Genomic DNA, 16,885 nt, shown 5'->3' with positions numbered 1-16,885 from the left:
TCCAGAAAGATGGTGGTATCTGGTCAGCATGTTCTCCACATAATTTTCTGTGGCTTTTCGTGTTAAAGAGTATTCTTTTTGTGGGGAAGGTATGAGTTTTGTTCCACTGCCACATATTGTTGTAAACGTGAAAAGATCAAAAGCAAAATTGGGATTGTAATGCATAACTAATGGCTCTTCCAATGGAGTCGAATGGAAAAAGATATTGACAAAAGCCAGTTGACATCCCTTTTAACCTCTGAGAGCCCATCTATTATAGACAGGGTTGGCATGTCACAGTAAGTTGTACTGTGGCTTCTTGAAATTACATGGACTCCTGGAGAGGAGCTCACAGCTGATTTGATTCTCCCTGCTCCTTTTTACTGCAGCTCTGCACTTAGCTAAAACTCAGTACATAACGCTAGGGTTTTGTTTTGTTTAGTCTTGACATGTTGCTAAAACTCTCTAGGTAACCATGAACTCTCACCAAAGTTTGTTCTTTGCTTACTGTTTCACATGAAGCAGCCCATAACAAAGGAGCAGTAGTTGATCAACCTGCTTTTGCACACAGTCTCAACAAAATACTGCTTGATTTTTGCTATTTGCCTAGTATATCTTCACCAGATTCTGTAGAGAGAGGTACTCCACTTGCTTTTTTAAAAAAAATGAAGTGAGATGCAAAGCTGTTGGTGATTTGTATAGACCTGTCCTGAAATATTCCCTGCTTCGTCAGTGGCAAATGACATTTCACAAATGCAACTAGCAACACTTGCTGTATCATAGTATAGTGGACATCTGGGGCAGAGGCAACTAATAAGAATTGAGTCCTAGTGTTGAAGCTTCCAGTTTTGGGAAATACCTACTTCAGTATAGAAAATGTTTTAGAACCTTGTAAGGACTACCGTTTATGGTCACTGATACAAAAGCTGCTTAGGACAGTGCTATGTGCCATGACTCCTGTGAAAAGTGCCAGTATTTCATGCCGCAAATGTAACCAGTGTGAAAGCAATACAGTGGACGCTCGGGTTGCGAACGTGATCCATGCGGGAAGCACGTTTGCAACCCCCTCAGCATTCGCAACCCGCAGCGTCATTTATGCGCATGCATGGGTCGTGATTCGGCACTTCTGCGCATGTGCAAAGCGTGATTTAGTGCTTCTGCGCATGCGCAAAGCGTGATTTGGTGCTTCTGCGCATGCGCAAGCGCTGAAACCCAGAAGTAACCCATTCTGGTACTTCCGGGTTCGGCGTGGTACGCAACCTGAAATCGCACAACCCGAAGCGCCTGTAACCCAAGGTATGACTGTGCATCCATAATGTACTCAGTGCAAGACATGCACTCTGTCAGTCACACATGTGCACATGCTTGAAAGTCGGATTAAAACAGCCTTCCCAGGTGCATTTTCACCCCCATACTTAACAGCATGGGACATTTATACTGCCAGCTCACATAACATTTGTGTTGATGCTGCTGGCAAAAGTGTTTGGTTTTAAAACTGCATTATGTAAGAGTATCTAAAAAGAAATAACATTTCCCCTCCTATCCAACGGGTTGCATATATATATGCAGGGGCTTTCATTTTTTCCTGTAAAATGGAATTGCACACATCATACTATGGACATTACTCTTGTTCATAGAAGAGAATGACCGCTCCCCGCTTAAAACGGGGGGCGCCCTTTGCGTGGACGCGTGCAGCCCCTAGACCTGGAGCAGCTCCAACAGCATAGGCTAGGCTATGCCTTCCCTCAGGTGGGATACCTGGAGGTCTCCGCCTACCTCAGTCAGTTGTCCAATCCCACCTGGGGGAAAGAGTTGCCAAGGAGACCAGGCCAGGTAGGGGAGGGATTACCTGCCCACACAAAGGAGGGAGGATCTTACCTGGGAATTCTCACTTGGCTCCAGAGCTTCTCCCACCCTACCCACCCTCAGTCAATGTCTTATGTTGCAGGTTAATTTTCCTCACATGTTTTGCAAGTTAATTTTCTTCACAGGTATGTGGGCGCTGCTACGTTAAGGTCGCTGTTAAAGGGCCGGAAAGGAATTTCCCTGCATTGGCAGGTTTCGCCTTTCCCGTAGCAAAACGTCACAACTTTGGCAGTATCAGGCCGTGGGCGGAATCCTTTTGTCCATCTTCCTCTTTGCGGCGGCGATACCAGGGTTCCCCGTTAAAGGGGTTTCTGAAGGGAGGCTTTGACCGTACGCCGGAAGGTCGTCATTGCTCTCCCCTGCGGCGGCGGCGTTACGGGGGCGGCTATCTCTGCTTGAACATATGTTCTCCAGAGCCGGCCCATCCCCCCCCCCACACTGGATAACCCTGATGCTCCCTAGGTCCCCGGCTGGGGACTGGGGAGGGAGAACGCCCAATGCCTGAGCCAAGGTCTACCCACATTTGAAATTTAATAAAGTTGTGGCCAATTTAATCCCATAGCACGTTGTCTTGAGTCGTTATTCCACATGACGGGGGGACCGCGCAGGATCTGGGGACTCCGCCTGTCCACGCAATAAGAAAATCATGTAGTTCATGCCATTCTGTGCATCTAATGATTAGAGCAACATCCTTGTCCCATATTTGAAAAGCAAAACAATACATGGAAAACACAAGAAAATGAGAAGTAGTCCATATGGCAATGCGACATACCGGTTATATCTAAGAGAGGGAATGCTGTGTGCTTAAATATGTAAAGCAACCTTGATTTTCCTAGAAATCGTTTTGCAATCATATCCAATCTAACCTTAGTTTCAAAACAATTGTAAGCCATGATGGCTTCACCTTTAATAAGATGGGCAGTGTCCATGGATTCTGGCTCAGTTTGTTGGACAGACCGGTTTTTCAGGGTTTGAGCAAGTTTCTGGGAGTGCTGAACTTCCTTGCAATTAAATAGCTATCCAATGTGCTGTAGAAGAAACAGGGCAGCAGTGTATGTTACCAAACACTTGGAGAAGCACATAGTTGCCAAGATCATTATGGTAATATTGGGGGGTTCTTTTTCTCTCCCCACTCCACCCCCACCTCAGCCACCACGCTGAACTTACTTCTGGCCCTGGACTTGGCTGTAGCACAGAAACCAAGAAGAAGCATTGGGTGGGGAAGGTTTAAGCATTTTCCTTGTTTCCATGTTAACATTACAAGGCAAATGCAGGGTTGGGGATTCCATTATTGCCTCTCAAGGTGTAGTTATGCTCACAGTTGACTAAATGAAAAGATAGACTAGTTTTGTCTAAAATAATTTCATTTTCTTCTGCTGGTCTGGGGAAGAAACTATAGCTGAACATATCTTGGTCACTAAATATTTGCAGTAGAAGGAGAGAAGATTGTTCTTTGTGTTCTCTGTGGAGTCCCATGTATGGGTTCTGTGCTTATACCCAGCCAAAGTCTAGGACTTTCTAGAGCAGGGCTGGGAACTTGTGGCCGTTCAGATGTTGTTGGACTGCAACTCGTTCCTGACCGTTGGCTAGGTTGGCTGGGGCTAATGGGAGTTGGAGTCCAACATCATCTGGAGGGCTACAGGTTCCTCATCCTTGCTCTAGGGCTAGATGATTAATATTTTTGGTGGGAGGCCTGCACTCTGGGCATATTCTCAGGAGGACCATGACCCTTGCATTCCCATTCAATTCCTCCATGGCTGCAACAGATTAAACTTTCTTTTTTTCCCCCTGGAGGAAAGTTAAAATCTATATTCCTTTCTCTTTTCTCTTGTTCAGTCTACAATGAGTTTCATTTTGTTTCTTTTGGTGATTCCCTGTGCTTGTTCGTGTTTCCGTTAGTGTTGACAGGAGTCTTATGATACAGTGATCTCTCTCTCAATGAATATTTTATTGATAGAATGCTCTATTTGTAGCAGTAGTCCCTTCATTTGGACACTACTGCTGCCACCTTTGCATTAATGAGTGGCACATTGTGACACCTTCCCTCTTTGTCAAAAGTTCACAAGGCAGACACACAGACAGGTCCGTCTTGACTTTCTATGACCTTCTGGTAGCCGATTCTTTTGATGAATTCTGAGGCTCAAGTTATCAGGGCTCCACTGTGACATAACTCTGCTGCATCTCAATCCTTTCACTCTTGCCACTGACAGCGGGTGGTGCGACTGGACCTAATGGTCAGGGGGCACCTTTACCTTTACTGACAGCTGAATCTGCCTTGGTGGACTGTTGCAAGTGCTGTGGTGGTTTCCTCTAGTGAAATTAAGACACTATTCAGTGTGGCAGTTGGCATACGCTGTACAACGAGTGTGCATCTGGTCTTACTTAGTGCTGGTATCAACATTTCTCCCAAACCTTGTTGTGGAGACAGTTGCTCCGATGCTTTGACTTGACTCATCAGGTGTGGAAGTCCAAGTGCATACCTTGGTAAAGATATCGGCCTAGGAATTCACCTTGGAGGAACTTTCCCCATTGCTGGACAGGTACATTGACACAAGTACATTGGATTGAATGGCCAATGATAAGTTGTCATATTTGTCACTGAAAGCATGACTGAAAAATAAAAGAAGAAGGGCAAGGGAAGTAGGGGATTATCTCAGAACCAGCATCTCTAGAGATGGTTTCTACTCAGTCTTCTGCTGTGTTCAGGCTATTACTATCTCAGATCTTAAAGACGCTCCAGTACATGTCTCCACTGAGGGTGACGTTCAGGATCAAACCCTTCCTGAATGGAGGATTCACTCACTTTGACAGTTCCACCATCATTCCTGGTTCTGTGATTACTACTCTCTGCAGCATAGCTGTTCGCACAGGGTTTTTGTCCTCCCCCCGACTGAGGAAGTCCTCACATGCTTCCTGGTCTTGCTTCTAGTACAGATTGCTGCCACTTTGACCCCTGGTTGTCCCTGGGATCCTATTGTCAGGAAACATTCTCATTATTCGCCCTGTGATCTCTGTTGTCCTTCAGTACCATAGAAATTTTTTGGAGCGATAGTGTATACTATGGATTATGAACTATGCCATTACGTGTCCACTTTTAACTAGGGACTACTTTCCACATTGATCACATGACCTTCAAAGTTACTCTCACCTCATTTGAGGCATTGGGAGTGATGCTGGCAAACATTTGATATGAAGGGTTTGGGCGAAAGAATCTGGTCAAGGATATCTTGCTGATCTATTCTAACACTATTGGCCTTTTAGATGAAGGTTCTTTCCTATAGGAATAGGAACTTTACTAGTGCTTTTAGCACTTTACTAGTGCTATCTGTATTACCAAACAATGTTCTTGCCTTCCTCCATGTTATGGATGGGAGTGGGACTAACTGTTGGGAGGTTGCAGGGCTGAAAATTTAATTGTAGGAGTTCTGGGTATGAGCACTGGGGAACGTGGACACATCTAAAGAAGGAAAAAGGAATAAAAGTAAAACAGTTTAAATAACTGACCGGATAATAAAAATGTTCTGAGTAGATAAATATATTAGAAGCTGGTTTGTAGTGATGTTATAGGCACCATTTACTCCATCACTTTGCATTAGCATCTTTACTGCAACTCCAGCAACCCTAATCTCTCCCCGCTGCATGCAAGCAGTATAGGGTACAGTACTTTGTGTCAGTAGAGCTGAAGAGGAATTCCTCCACTAGTCCTTGCTAGACAGGTATTATCTTTGCTGGGTCTAAAACAGGCTCCATGATTTTACAATATGCTCTAGTGTCCCTGAAACATTGTGAAGCTGAGCTGCTAATGGCCCTGCTTTGTGAATGTTGTGGTGATTGGCAAAATAAAGTGCTAAGTTGTGATTTTCCTTTCTCACTGAATGTTAACTGAGTTATGAGCAGTATGTGTAAAGAATCCAAGACAACAATATTCTTTAAATGTGTGTTTTGTTGTAGATCTTCCATTCTGTAGCTACTCTTCTAAAGATATTACTATTTTATTTTGGACATATTTCACAACATTTATATACTGTTTGATTGTAAACCTCAAAATGGTTTACATATAAACTTGCTGGGCTCTCTTGTATAGGTAATCCTTCACTGTGGTTGCAGTGATTTGGATGCAGTATTTATGTCTCTCAGCACCTATAATATACCTTTTAGTGCAGTATCTGATTTGAATTAGTATTCGAACTTGTAAATAATGTAAGACTTCTGTTCTAATTTTTGGTTCCGTTGTTTTCGCTTGTGAATTATCACTTGATCATTGATCTTCATGTGGAAATGTGAGGAACTGAGACATTAGTCCTGCCTACAGTGGGAGAGAAATGAATCTTTCATAATTATGGAGCTCAGTAGCATTACTGCTGTCACTCGACTGTTCAGCACACTATCTGCTCTTGTAAGTACCACAATGGGTGATGTGATTAAAATACAGCTTAATTCCCAGAGTATATAACCTCATAAATTAGTGTTGCTAAGGAGGGGCAATAATATTATAAAACCAGATGAGAGTATTGGCTTTATGCAATGGAATTAAAACAATTTCCCCACTGTATTCATAGTTGCTGTTGTTATTTATTGAGTTTATATACTGCCCGATACCTGGAGGTCTCAGGCTGGTTTATTATTGAGAAGTAGCAGGCAGAATTACCATAAGAGCAACAAAGCAAAGTTTTACTTAAATTCAATTTAATTTGAGATGTTCTAGTTTTGTCTTTTTTTAAACTTAAAAATGTTAAACTTCGTAATAAGACCATTTCCCCCACACGTCCACAACCTGGGCAAATTAGCACTGAGCAAGTCATTAATAGCTATTAGATAAGGATTAGACAAGATCATGGCCAACCAGATACCTGTGAGGAAACCCACAAGCAGGAGACCCCCAAGGCCGGCAGAAAACTCTCCTACTAGATGCAGAGGTTTAGCATGCTCCATTGCTGATAAAGATTCAGATCCTGGATATGTGACTATTAGGTGCAAACATGGGATTGTTAATAAATAGTTATCCTTTATTAGGCATAGCAAACCACACATTATCAAACAGACACCGTATACAAATTGTGCAAAATACGAGCTCAACATAACAAGGTTTGTCCCGGTCAGATCTTTAACTCCAGAGAAAATCAATTTGCATAAATAATACAGTACAGCACTACCTCCCCTACTTTAAAGACATCTCCACTCCTTAGGAATGTTGAGCAAAGAGCAATGATAAACACAACCCCAATTAACTCCATAGTAGAGGAAACTAAAGAAATAACAAACAGTATTCAAGATTTGATGTGTGACCTGAACAAGCCTAGGGCAAACCCCCATGAACCTGCTAACTTGGGCAACAGGAATACAAACAATGATAGGTCTGGGAAAGAGGAGATACTGGCCTTTCTACAGGAGGAATCCCCGGTAAGAGACTCACCCAACCAAGAAAGGCGTTTGCAGACCAAGGGACTGGATCCAACTATATGCCGAATCAACATGTATGATACTATAGATAATCCATCCACACCTCTATCCATAGAACAGACTTTGCCCACAGTTATGGAGGAGGAGCAAGCATGATCAGAAACAACACAGATGTCTGGGGGACTGTTTGAACTCAATCAGAAGATGCACATTGGAAAGCTGGTCACCCCAGCGCTGAGCTGCGATTGCCCCCAGCCGAGGACCAACCAGAAACCTTCCCAATAGATAACATGGGGTTGTTTCAATACCTCATTTTCAAGTGATGGCATCCAGCATAGTTCCCCTGATCTAATCACTCTTTTGTTTATATTCCTCCAAGAAAATATGTTGATAGAACTTCATTGGAAAACCAGATAGTCTATAGTTGCCCTCACTCAGTGGCGTAGAGTGGGTTGTCAGCACCCAGGGCAAGGCAAGTAATTTGTGCCCCCTAACCTGTGGACTTGCGCCCCCTAACCCGTGGATTTGCACCCCCAACCCTAACCCCCAGATGTTGCGCCCGGTGTGGCCGGCCCCCCTGCACCCCCCACGTTACGCCACTGCCCTCACTGTTTGTTTGTGCTTCTTGGCTTCTTCAGTGGAGCAGCCAACATTGATTTAGGAGATCGCCCCCTAAAGTTTTAGGGGCAGGCTTTGGTTTGGAGGGCAATGGAACCTCAGTCTATTGAGTACTTTCAATGCTTTTCTATAATTTTTGCCCCCCCCTTGGCTACGTCCATGATCACACATCATTTAATTACAATAATAGGATACATACAATGGAAGACACTTTATTATAGAGATTGTTTTCAGTATTTGAATATTGGGATGTTTACTATGTCCTTTCTTCTTACTGTACACCCACAGAAATGCTTATTTCCATAGTCTCTCCTTGCCTGTCTCTTGGTTGTGTGATGGAGAGCTGATTACTCTCAAAGTGGTAGTGATTATTTACCTTGACAGCAAAGTAATATGTTGGAAGCTAGTTGGTGGTGGACTGGACAAAGTATTAAAACTGCCAGTACTGTTAGGAACCATCTTTGAGGGAAAATTAGTTCCTGTGTGGAATGTCTTTTAACCTTTTAATAAAAATTTTGGTGCATTTTTGCACATCAATGTACTCCACATTGTTATTTATCAGTAACTGAAAAACAGATAGTTAAAAATAAAATTCAGTATGATTAATAATAAATTATTAACAGTATATTCTATTGTATGTATGCTTTATAGGGGTTCGTTAAAGACATCTTCTAATCCAAATTAAATATATTAAGTAATAAAAAAAAATGTGGGCTTGATAATAAATAGAATAACTACTTTCCTATATCATGAATAAATGCAACCTATTTTCTTCTGTGGGATTTCTAATTCTTTCTTTAACATAGAGTTACCAAGTTCCAGCAGTATAACATCTGTAAACCTTTCACTAGCTTTAGTGCTTAAAGTTAATTTTATTATGCTTAATTGTTTCCCAAGTTTCATTAACAGACCCATCTTACTAGGTCCCCAAGTGCTTTACATGACTTTGCCTCTATGTGGAGTGTTTTCATGAGTGTGGTGAGGCAACAGCACAATCTATACCGTGGATATTCTCCAAGTCTTGATTGAAAATAGTCTTTGAGGCAGACAGTGAGATGTAAATTGTGCTTAATGCATTTTTCCACTTGCTGGCTTTCCGAAAAACATGGTCAGAAGCCTGCTGAATCGGTTACTAGAACTGGAGACTCCTGGATCACTTAAGTGTCTGGAATTGCCAATACCACTAAACTGAAAGCTCTTTGGGATACAAATTGTAAAAAATAAAAATAAAGGTGCTGTGCTCTCAGCTGACATCCATCTTGTTTGGGAACATATAGATTTGTCAGCTCTTAAAAATATAATTGGGGAGACCTCACATGTCCTTAACTGCCCAGTTGATTTCTTGCATATCAAACTTAGGTCAGAAGCTTCCCTAATTTGTTTTTGAATGTTGCCAACAGGACTGACAGAACCATCTGCCTTCCATTTAATTAATTAATTAAATTTGTATACCGCCCTATATCTTTAGATCTCAGGGTGGCTCACAACGTGAAATTGTTCATGGCACAACACTCCTGATAACATACCTGTAGGGTCAGATAATATCTGTTAGGAAAGTCAGCGAGTGCTCTGAGATGTGATTGATCCACTGTTGCCCCTCTGTAATTACGTCTGGCAGGAGCTTGTTTTTCCAGATTTGTGGGGATAATTTGCCACTGGTCGCCTCCAGACTGTATTTTGTGGGTGATTCAGTCACATACCAGATTTGCTCAGTTAAAGTAGACTAAAGTGCATTAACACAACAAACCCACTTTAAAGAAAACTGAACTTTTTGTGATAAGGAGAGTGACAGAAAAAGGATAATGATCAATTAATGAGAAGTCATATTACCGCCACACAAACAAATCAGGGTGAAGTCTCATCATATACTGAATTCCATATAGCCTCCACACAAACAAATCAGAATGAATATCCAATAAGGTGCAGACACTATATAACAGGTATAGGCAAACTCTGGCCCTCCAGATGTTTGGGACTACAATTCCCATCATCCCTAGCTAACAGGACCAGTGGTCAGGGATGATGGGAATTGTAGTCCTAAACATCTGGAAGGCCGGAGTTTGCCTATGCCTGCTATATAACCTCTCTGTGCAAGTTTTGTGCAAGCAAATCAGGATAATTTTTCAATAAACAGGTCATATGGAAATGACCATTGTTACCTATAAGTAATAGATTAGCATCCTAATTTATTATTGGAAATTTTTGATTGAAGCGTAGTTCAGAAATATTTTGAGTAACTGATACAAGAGCTCAGTTTTATTGTACTGACATGTTTAATTTTTGAATTTATGAAGGGTAGATGGGAGGAAAAGAAACAGCCCTTTTAAATTGAAGTATTACATTCCACGTGTTTAACTTGAATGTTTTGATAGACAAGCAATTCTCAGTTTGTCTGAAGGCAACTAGCCATTATAGCAAAGGCTAAGATCCCAGATTATTTGGACTGTAAACTGGTGATGGACATTGAGTGTGAAAATATTGTTGAGTAACATTGGTATTGTTTCTGACATCAAAGGAGACACACACTGCAAATGCTGCTTATGAACGTGTCTAATTTATTGTGCAATTAATAAACATCCATTTTATCTTTATTCTTCTTTCTTGTTCCATTTCTTTCACCGAAAGCGCTTTCCTAGTTTGCCTGTGCTACTGATTCTTAATTTTAACTCGGTCAGTAGTTTGACACTTCTCAGCATCGCTAAACATATCTCTGAACCAGATATGGTTTTGAATCATTAAAGTGCATTGACATTGCCCCTTCTGTGTCTTTATTGAAGGAGCAGTTTGTACACAAATAGTTCTTAGCAACCTCTCCCTTCTTCAGACTAGTTACTAATTACAGCCATGTTTCCATAGCTAAGAAGGGTAATTTAACCCCCTAGCATCTAATGATCAGTTTCTCAGTCAGTTCTGCTTTCATAGCTGATACAGTTTCTTTGCTTACCTCTTTCTTTTATTGCTGTTTGTGCGTAGCATATTACAGGATGCAGTTTTTGGTAACCTTGCTCTGTACCTTGAAAGTAAAATAATTTCAGTAATCCGCAAGGAAGTCTGGCACATATCTGGCCTTTGCCATACAAGCTTACTCTGATTCACATGCTTTGTTTTGGGAAGTTTCCAGCCTTACTGAAACTTGTTTGGGCCTCTTCTACCTCACTGTGTGGAGAAAGTGATGGCTGAATTGCTGTCCGACGTAGAGATATGAAGACTTGGTGAAAAACAAGGGAGGAATGGTTTTCTCTGCTCCTCCACCATCAGGCCAGAAATAGGACTAACGTTGCAAACAACATTCTGAAAGAGATGCTGGTTGAAATAATTTGGAAATAAGTGGTTTGGAATTACGGGTTGTTTCCAAAGGTTTCTTTCCTTCAGAGAGAGAATAAGCTGCAAATCTCCCTTGGGAGAAAGGGTAGGAAAGAAATTAAGGGTTGAACCCAACTTAAGTCATGCTCATAATAGATCCATTGAAATCATTACAAACGGTTAACTTAGGTCCATTGATTTTAATGGGTCTACTCTGAATTTGACATAGTTGGTTTCCACCACAAATAAATATAATATATTTTTGGACCCAAAATTCAAAGATAGCAAATAACATTGCTACTGTGTGACCAAAGTAGAAAGCATATGCTTTGTTAAATTAGTAAACTGAAACTTGCATATTGCGGTAAGCCATAGTCTGAAACAAACTAGGATTTACTATGAATGAGCAATGTGCTAGTACACGTTGCTTAAGTCACACATCCCCTCTTCCCTCCTCCTTTCTTTACCAACCCAGAAAGAAAGAAACTGTGTTGCATGTGGATCATGTGATCGGCTTAGTGCTACATGTGAATCAGGACTGTTGGTTTGTTTCCACACAAACCACAAGAGAAATTCAAGGCTTGTTTGTTTATTCTATGGCTTTCCATTATGGTTGAAAATGATCATTATCTCTCCAGCATCCCAGTTTGTCTGCAGAAAAATGGGGGTTAATATTGGATCTCCAGGGACATGCATCCAAGTGAAGTTGTTCCTTTGTCCTTGTCATAAAGGGAAAGTTGTATGGTTAAACCTCATACTCAGTTGTCACTTCTCTTTGAAATAAAACACCGCAACAACTCTATGAGCTGAGGTACTGCATCATGTTGTACTTCTCCAACATGCATATTAATATCGAAGTTGTAAAATACCATTTAGAAAATATTCTAGTATCTTCCTACTGACCTTTGATTTGGTACAGAAAAGAATAAACAGCACAAGCCTTGTAGATACCAATTCTTATATTAAAATAATTGCTTGTGAAAGTAATGGTGCAGGTTTTTTTGAAGTCTCAGTGTTGCTTGCTATCACACAGACAATATATTCCACCAGTTTATCCATTGCCACTGTTCCAAGGCTTTAAACAGAATTGTCTCAATACTGAAGGATTAGGATCTTTCCAGTTCATAGTGATGGATAACTTAGCAGCTGCTATTAAATTCAAAACTAATGCTGTCCCTGAAGTTCAGAATATTTCAGATATCTCAATATTTAACAGGTTGCAACGCAAGCTATTACTTGACTCCCAGTTTTATTTGTGTAAAACTTGAGGATGTGACCCTAGGGAAAGCATTTTTGAAAACACACTGTGGTCTGCAGTAGTTATTGTCCTTTCTCTTTTCCCCTGAGAACCAACAATTGCAACTGGATTCTTGAACACAATAGCTCATCTTGTTTGCTTTCTAATCAATGTGACCTGGAAAAGCAGCATTTCTAGCACACATATTTTTTCATGATACGTTTTTGGCTGCTTTCACAGATCTGCACTGATATTGGAAGATTTTTAAGGTTAGCTCTAGTATATACTCCTAGTGATGCAGTTGGTAAGGCAGGGCTTGGTTGGCCAGCCTTCTATTTTCTAGTTTACAGCAGTGTCTGCAGCCTGGCTAGCTTTTCAGACACCTTTTAACTGAATAACTGTCTAAAGAAATGCCTGAAGCAGCTGATATTATAGTGATATTCTGTTATATTTTACTCCAAGAAGACCCATTTATCTTAAATAGAACCCAATAAGGCAGACATTTATGTACAAAATATTTTTTTAATGTGATCCCATTGATATCCTAAGATGAAATTGTGCAGGTAGCTCTTAGAAATATTAAATAATCAATACAAATTATTGAAAAATTGTAATCGTATTCATATTTAATCCTTTAAAAAAATTAAATTTTGTAACTTAAAATTAAAATTTAGAGTAAGTCCATCATGTGACATATTGTATTAAAGTTCATGAAGTTCTGAAGAAATTAGTATTTTTTGTTTTGACACCTCTCAGTCGTGGGCTGAGCTGTTAAGCTTTTTGCGTAGTCCGGCAAGGCCAAAATTGTCACATTTTTAAAATTTCAAACCCTCATAAATAAAAAAACAGTATGAGATAAAAATTTAAAATTTTAGATTTAAACTCACGGTAGTTTTGATCATTCAACAAGTGTACAAAATATTAAGAAAATTGGATGACATGAGGTAAAAAGGTTGGATCACTGGAAATGGAAAGACCCTCAACATTTTGGGTCCCAGGTGCTTGCTGAGCTGTGAACAAAGCACTGTGGCATTCACAGTACTGCAGGAAACTTTGAGCTTAATTTGAGGTGGCCTTTAAAATTCTAAGGTAAGGCCATTTATGAAGATCTATTTTGCACTGTATTGCTTTCTGTGTTAACATTTGACACACATTGTGGTTGGTGTATCTCTTTGCAACCATAAACTTCTCCTGTGCTATTGTAATAACCTTACAGTGCAGGATTAATTCTGATTGAGACCCTATTAAGCAGGTGTTGGTACAGGTTTCAATGGAGGTCAATGGTATAGGAACTTGGGCTTGAAGTACATGTTACATTATTATTATTAATTAAATTTGTATACTGCTTTATACCTGCAGGTCTCAGGGTGGTTCACAAAATAAAATTACAATATAAAAACACAAAATACACAATCAAAATATAAACAGAAACAACCAAATAATCCACCAACACATAAAAATAGTTTTATTATTTTATTAAAAAGCACAATTAAAAAGCAGTTTTTAAAATGTAAACGCAGTTCTGTGATTTCTTTCATCTGTGTCTAGTGACTTTTTATATATACATATATAAGGCTGTATCTGAGTAGAAAAGTGAGATGCCTAACTACTGTTCACTTCAAAATTGCCCACTCCAAGCTGCTTTTCCCCCCAGAGCAGTGGGGAAGGGAAACTATGGGGACTATTTCCCTTTTTGTCCTCTGCCTGAAAAAAGTAGTTCGGGAGAGGTGATTTCAAACTAAAAAAGGACAAGTGTTAAGCAGCACACCTTTCATGTGCTCAGACTGGCAGGCTCCTTTAGTTTTAAAAGCAAACAAACCATGGAGGAAAGAATCTGAACTTGGCATACCATGATGCTTGAGCCTTGGCTACATCATGACAGAATAATGCTGTTTGCTTTTGTACATGTGTCAAAGGTGCTTCATTAGTAAGTTCTGTTGAATCTTTCATCTATTCTCCATTGTTGTTGTTATTTTAAACTGGAGTATTTTTTTAATTGCACGTGAAGGAAGCCTTAATTTAAATGTGTCATTCACCTACATTAAAGCAAAATCAAAATTTTGCAAAGTCAAAGAATAATACATGTGTGAAAAGAAATGACATTCTATTTTAGGGTAACTTATGCCTAATTAATGCCCTTCCACCGCATGGATATTTATGATTTGCTGGAGGCTCTAGGTGTCCAACAGAACTATGAGATGGAAGAAGGGTGTTCAAGTTTTTAAATGGCCCCAAGCTCTTGTCCAGGTGCTGTCAAGATTCTTTGGTGTGGTGTGACTCTGAACTAGCAGTGGCATACAGATAGCATAGAATAAATAATCATGCTAGGCACCTTGAGTAGGACAATGAGCCATTATGTGTTTTATATATGTAAACCACCATGTGATCTTTGGATGAAGGGCAGTACAGAAATTTAATAAATAAAATAATAATAATAATGCAGTGGTAACTCGGGTTACATACGCTTCAGGTTACAGACTCTGCTAATCCAGAAATAGTACCTTGGGTTAAGAACTTTGCTTCAGGATGAGAACAGAAATCGTGCTCCGGTAGCACGGCGGCAGCGGGAGGCCCCATTAGCTAAAGTGGTGCTTCAGGTTAAGAATGGACCTCCGGAATGAATTACTTAACCCGAGGTACCACTGTAATAGAAGAGTAACCAAAGTGATCAAAAGCTCCTGGTGGTAACATACTCAGGGATTTCCAAGAATTACATGGACTGGTTTGAGGAAGTCTCTACAAAACCATGAGGCTAGTGCTGCTTCCAGTTTCTCTCCTACACTAATAGCTACACCTTCATGGGTTACAGAGACCAAAACTATATACAGTACTATATTCTGCACCTCTTCCTTATTGCTTGACATGTCAGCTTGAGGGATTTTATTATGAATAGGATTGTGGGAAGAGTCCCTGCATGAACTCTCTTCCCCAGTTCTATGGAGTCAGCAAAAATCCAGTGATATCCTGAGTAAAAGGACTGAAGATCCATATGGCAATATATTAAATGCCAGCAAGACATATCTAGGAGAGCTTATTTTGGGTCATTTCCTTATGAGAATTTCATCCACTCAAACCCTTGCATAGGAAATTAAATCTAAACCATAGTAGTACAGAGATGCTGTTGGATCAGCTTCTGGGTTGTATGCTGTGTTCTCCGAAGCTCAGTAAGCTATTATTTTTCACATAGGGCACATATGAGGCAATGTGATTATAAAGATCCTAAATTTGTGTCCAGGAACTGCTTGTTACCATGATTAGAGTGAAGGGGAAATTGGGAGAGACTGTTTCCTTTCTGGCACTGGATGGAAGACTACAAGACTGAATTATATTTCTAATTGCTTTTTACAGCGTGTCTTCAATGATCTCAGTGGCTCAGTGACTCTATCCTGGATTGGTGACAGCACTGGGGTAAGTAATACAGATAGGTTGAATGGATTTTTAAATATTAATTTCCAAAGGAACAAAAGCACAACACGTGAAATAATAATTCCTCCAAGTGCATGACTCAGTACTCTCAATAATGGGAGTTTTACTTTAATCTTGCCACATGGAAAAGTAGGGTCGTTCCTGTTTGATGGGTCATGAATAATGATCCTCTTCAGATGTAGCTGTTGCAAGCCATTTGGGTTCTTCTTTTAGCTATTACCTTCCTACTCATGGCCAAGGAAGAAGGGACACAGTGTAGGTGTTGTGTATATTGGGTGACTCACTCTGGATTTGGTAAGAAGTGTCTAACTGCCCATCCAGACTTGAGGTGAGAATTGCTTCAATACTGAAGTCTTCCCGAGGAGGAAGTACTCACCACCTCTTTCTTCACATCCGGCACAGAGAAATGCATCTCTCTTTGAAAGTGTAAGCAACAACCAATGTTCCAGGCACACTGAAGAATTGCACTATATAGATATTGTTGGTTTCTGCTTCCCATTTCTCCCTCTGCTGCATCCTGTTGCATGGCTGATACCAGGTGTCAGTTGAGGGAGAAGGAAGCCTAATAGAACTAATATCTCAGCTGAACTGCCGGAGTGGTCCAGCTTTCCATCTCTTAAAACTCACCCCTGCCTCCATTTTTTTTTATAAAGTAAACTATTCATCAGAAAACTTCCTCTTCTGGTTAGAGTTTAGCTGTTTCTGCTTCTTGCCTAATGGCTAACAGTGCAATGCCAGTCATGGCTACTCAGAAGTATTTCCTATTGAATTCATTGGGGCTTAATTCCAGGTAAATGGGGTTAGGATGGCAGCCTTAGAGAAACACGATAAGAGCAAGATAAAATTGGATTGGGAATCCAATTTTATGACAATGTGTGGTAATTCCAAAATGCAATATGATGTGCCCTAGCTTACCAGGTTTACTAGGCTGCTGATATACAAAGGGATTATGGTACAATTTTGGGCTAAAGTAACATCTTTTATTTTATATTGTTCTGTAGAGATTAGCTATTTTATATTGTTCTGAGAGATTAGCTATTAACTAAGAAACCTGTG

General features: G+C 40.3%; 1 protein-coding gene across 2 annotated transcripts in view; it reads left to right on the top strand.

Annotated features, from left to right (window-relative positions):
- Nucleotides 1–16,885, top strand: part of SORT1 (sortilin 1) — a 49,521-nt gene that overhangs the window by 9,063 nt on the left and 23,573 nt on the right. For both annotated transcript variants that reach the window (XM_081915387.1, XM_081915386.1), the window contains exon 2: nt 15,752–15,811. In XM_081915387.1, the coding sequence (XP_081771513.1) occupies nt 15,752–15,811 (60 nt within the window). The remainder of the gene's footprint in view (nt 1–15,751; nt 15,812–16,885) is intronic.

This window comes from Podarcis melisellensis (assembly GCF_964234715.1).
Source record: "Podarcis melisellensis genome assembly, chromosome: 6".
Lineage (NCBI taxonomy): Eukaryota > Metazoa > Chordata > Lepidosauria > Squamata > Lacertidae > Podarcis > Podarcis melisellensis.
This window is presented reverse-complemented; position numbering and strand designations above follow the sequence as displayed.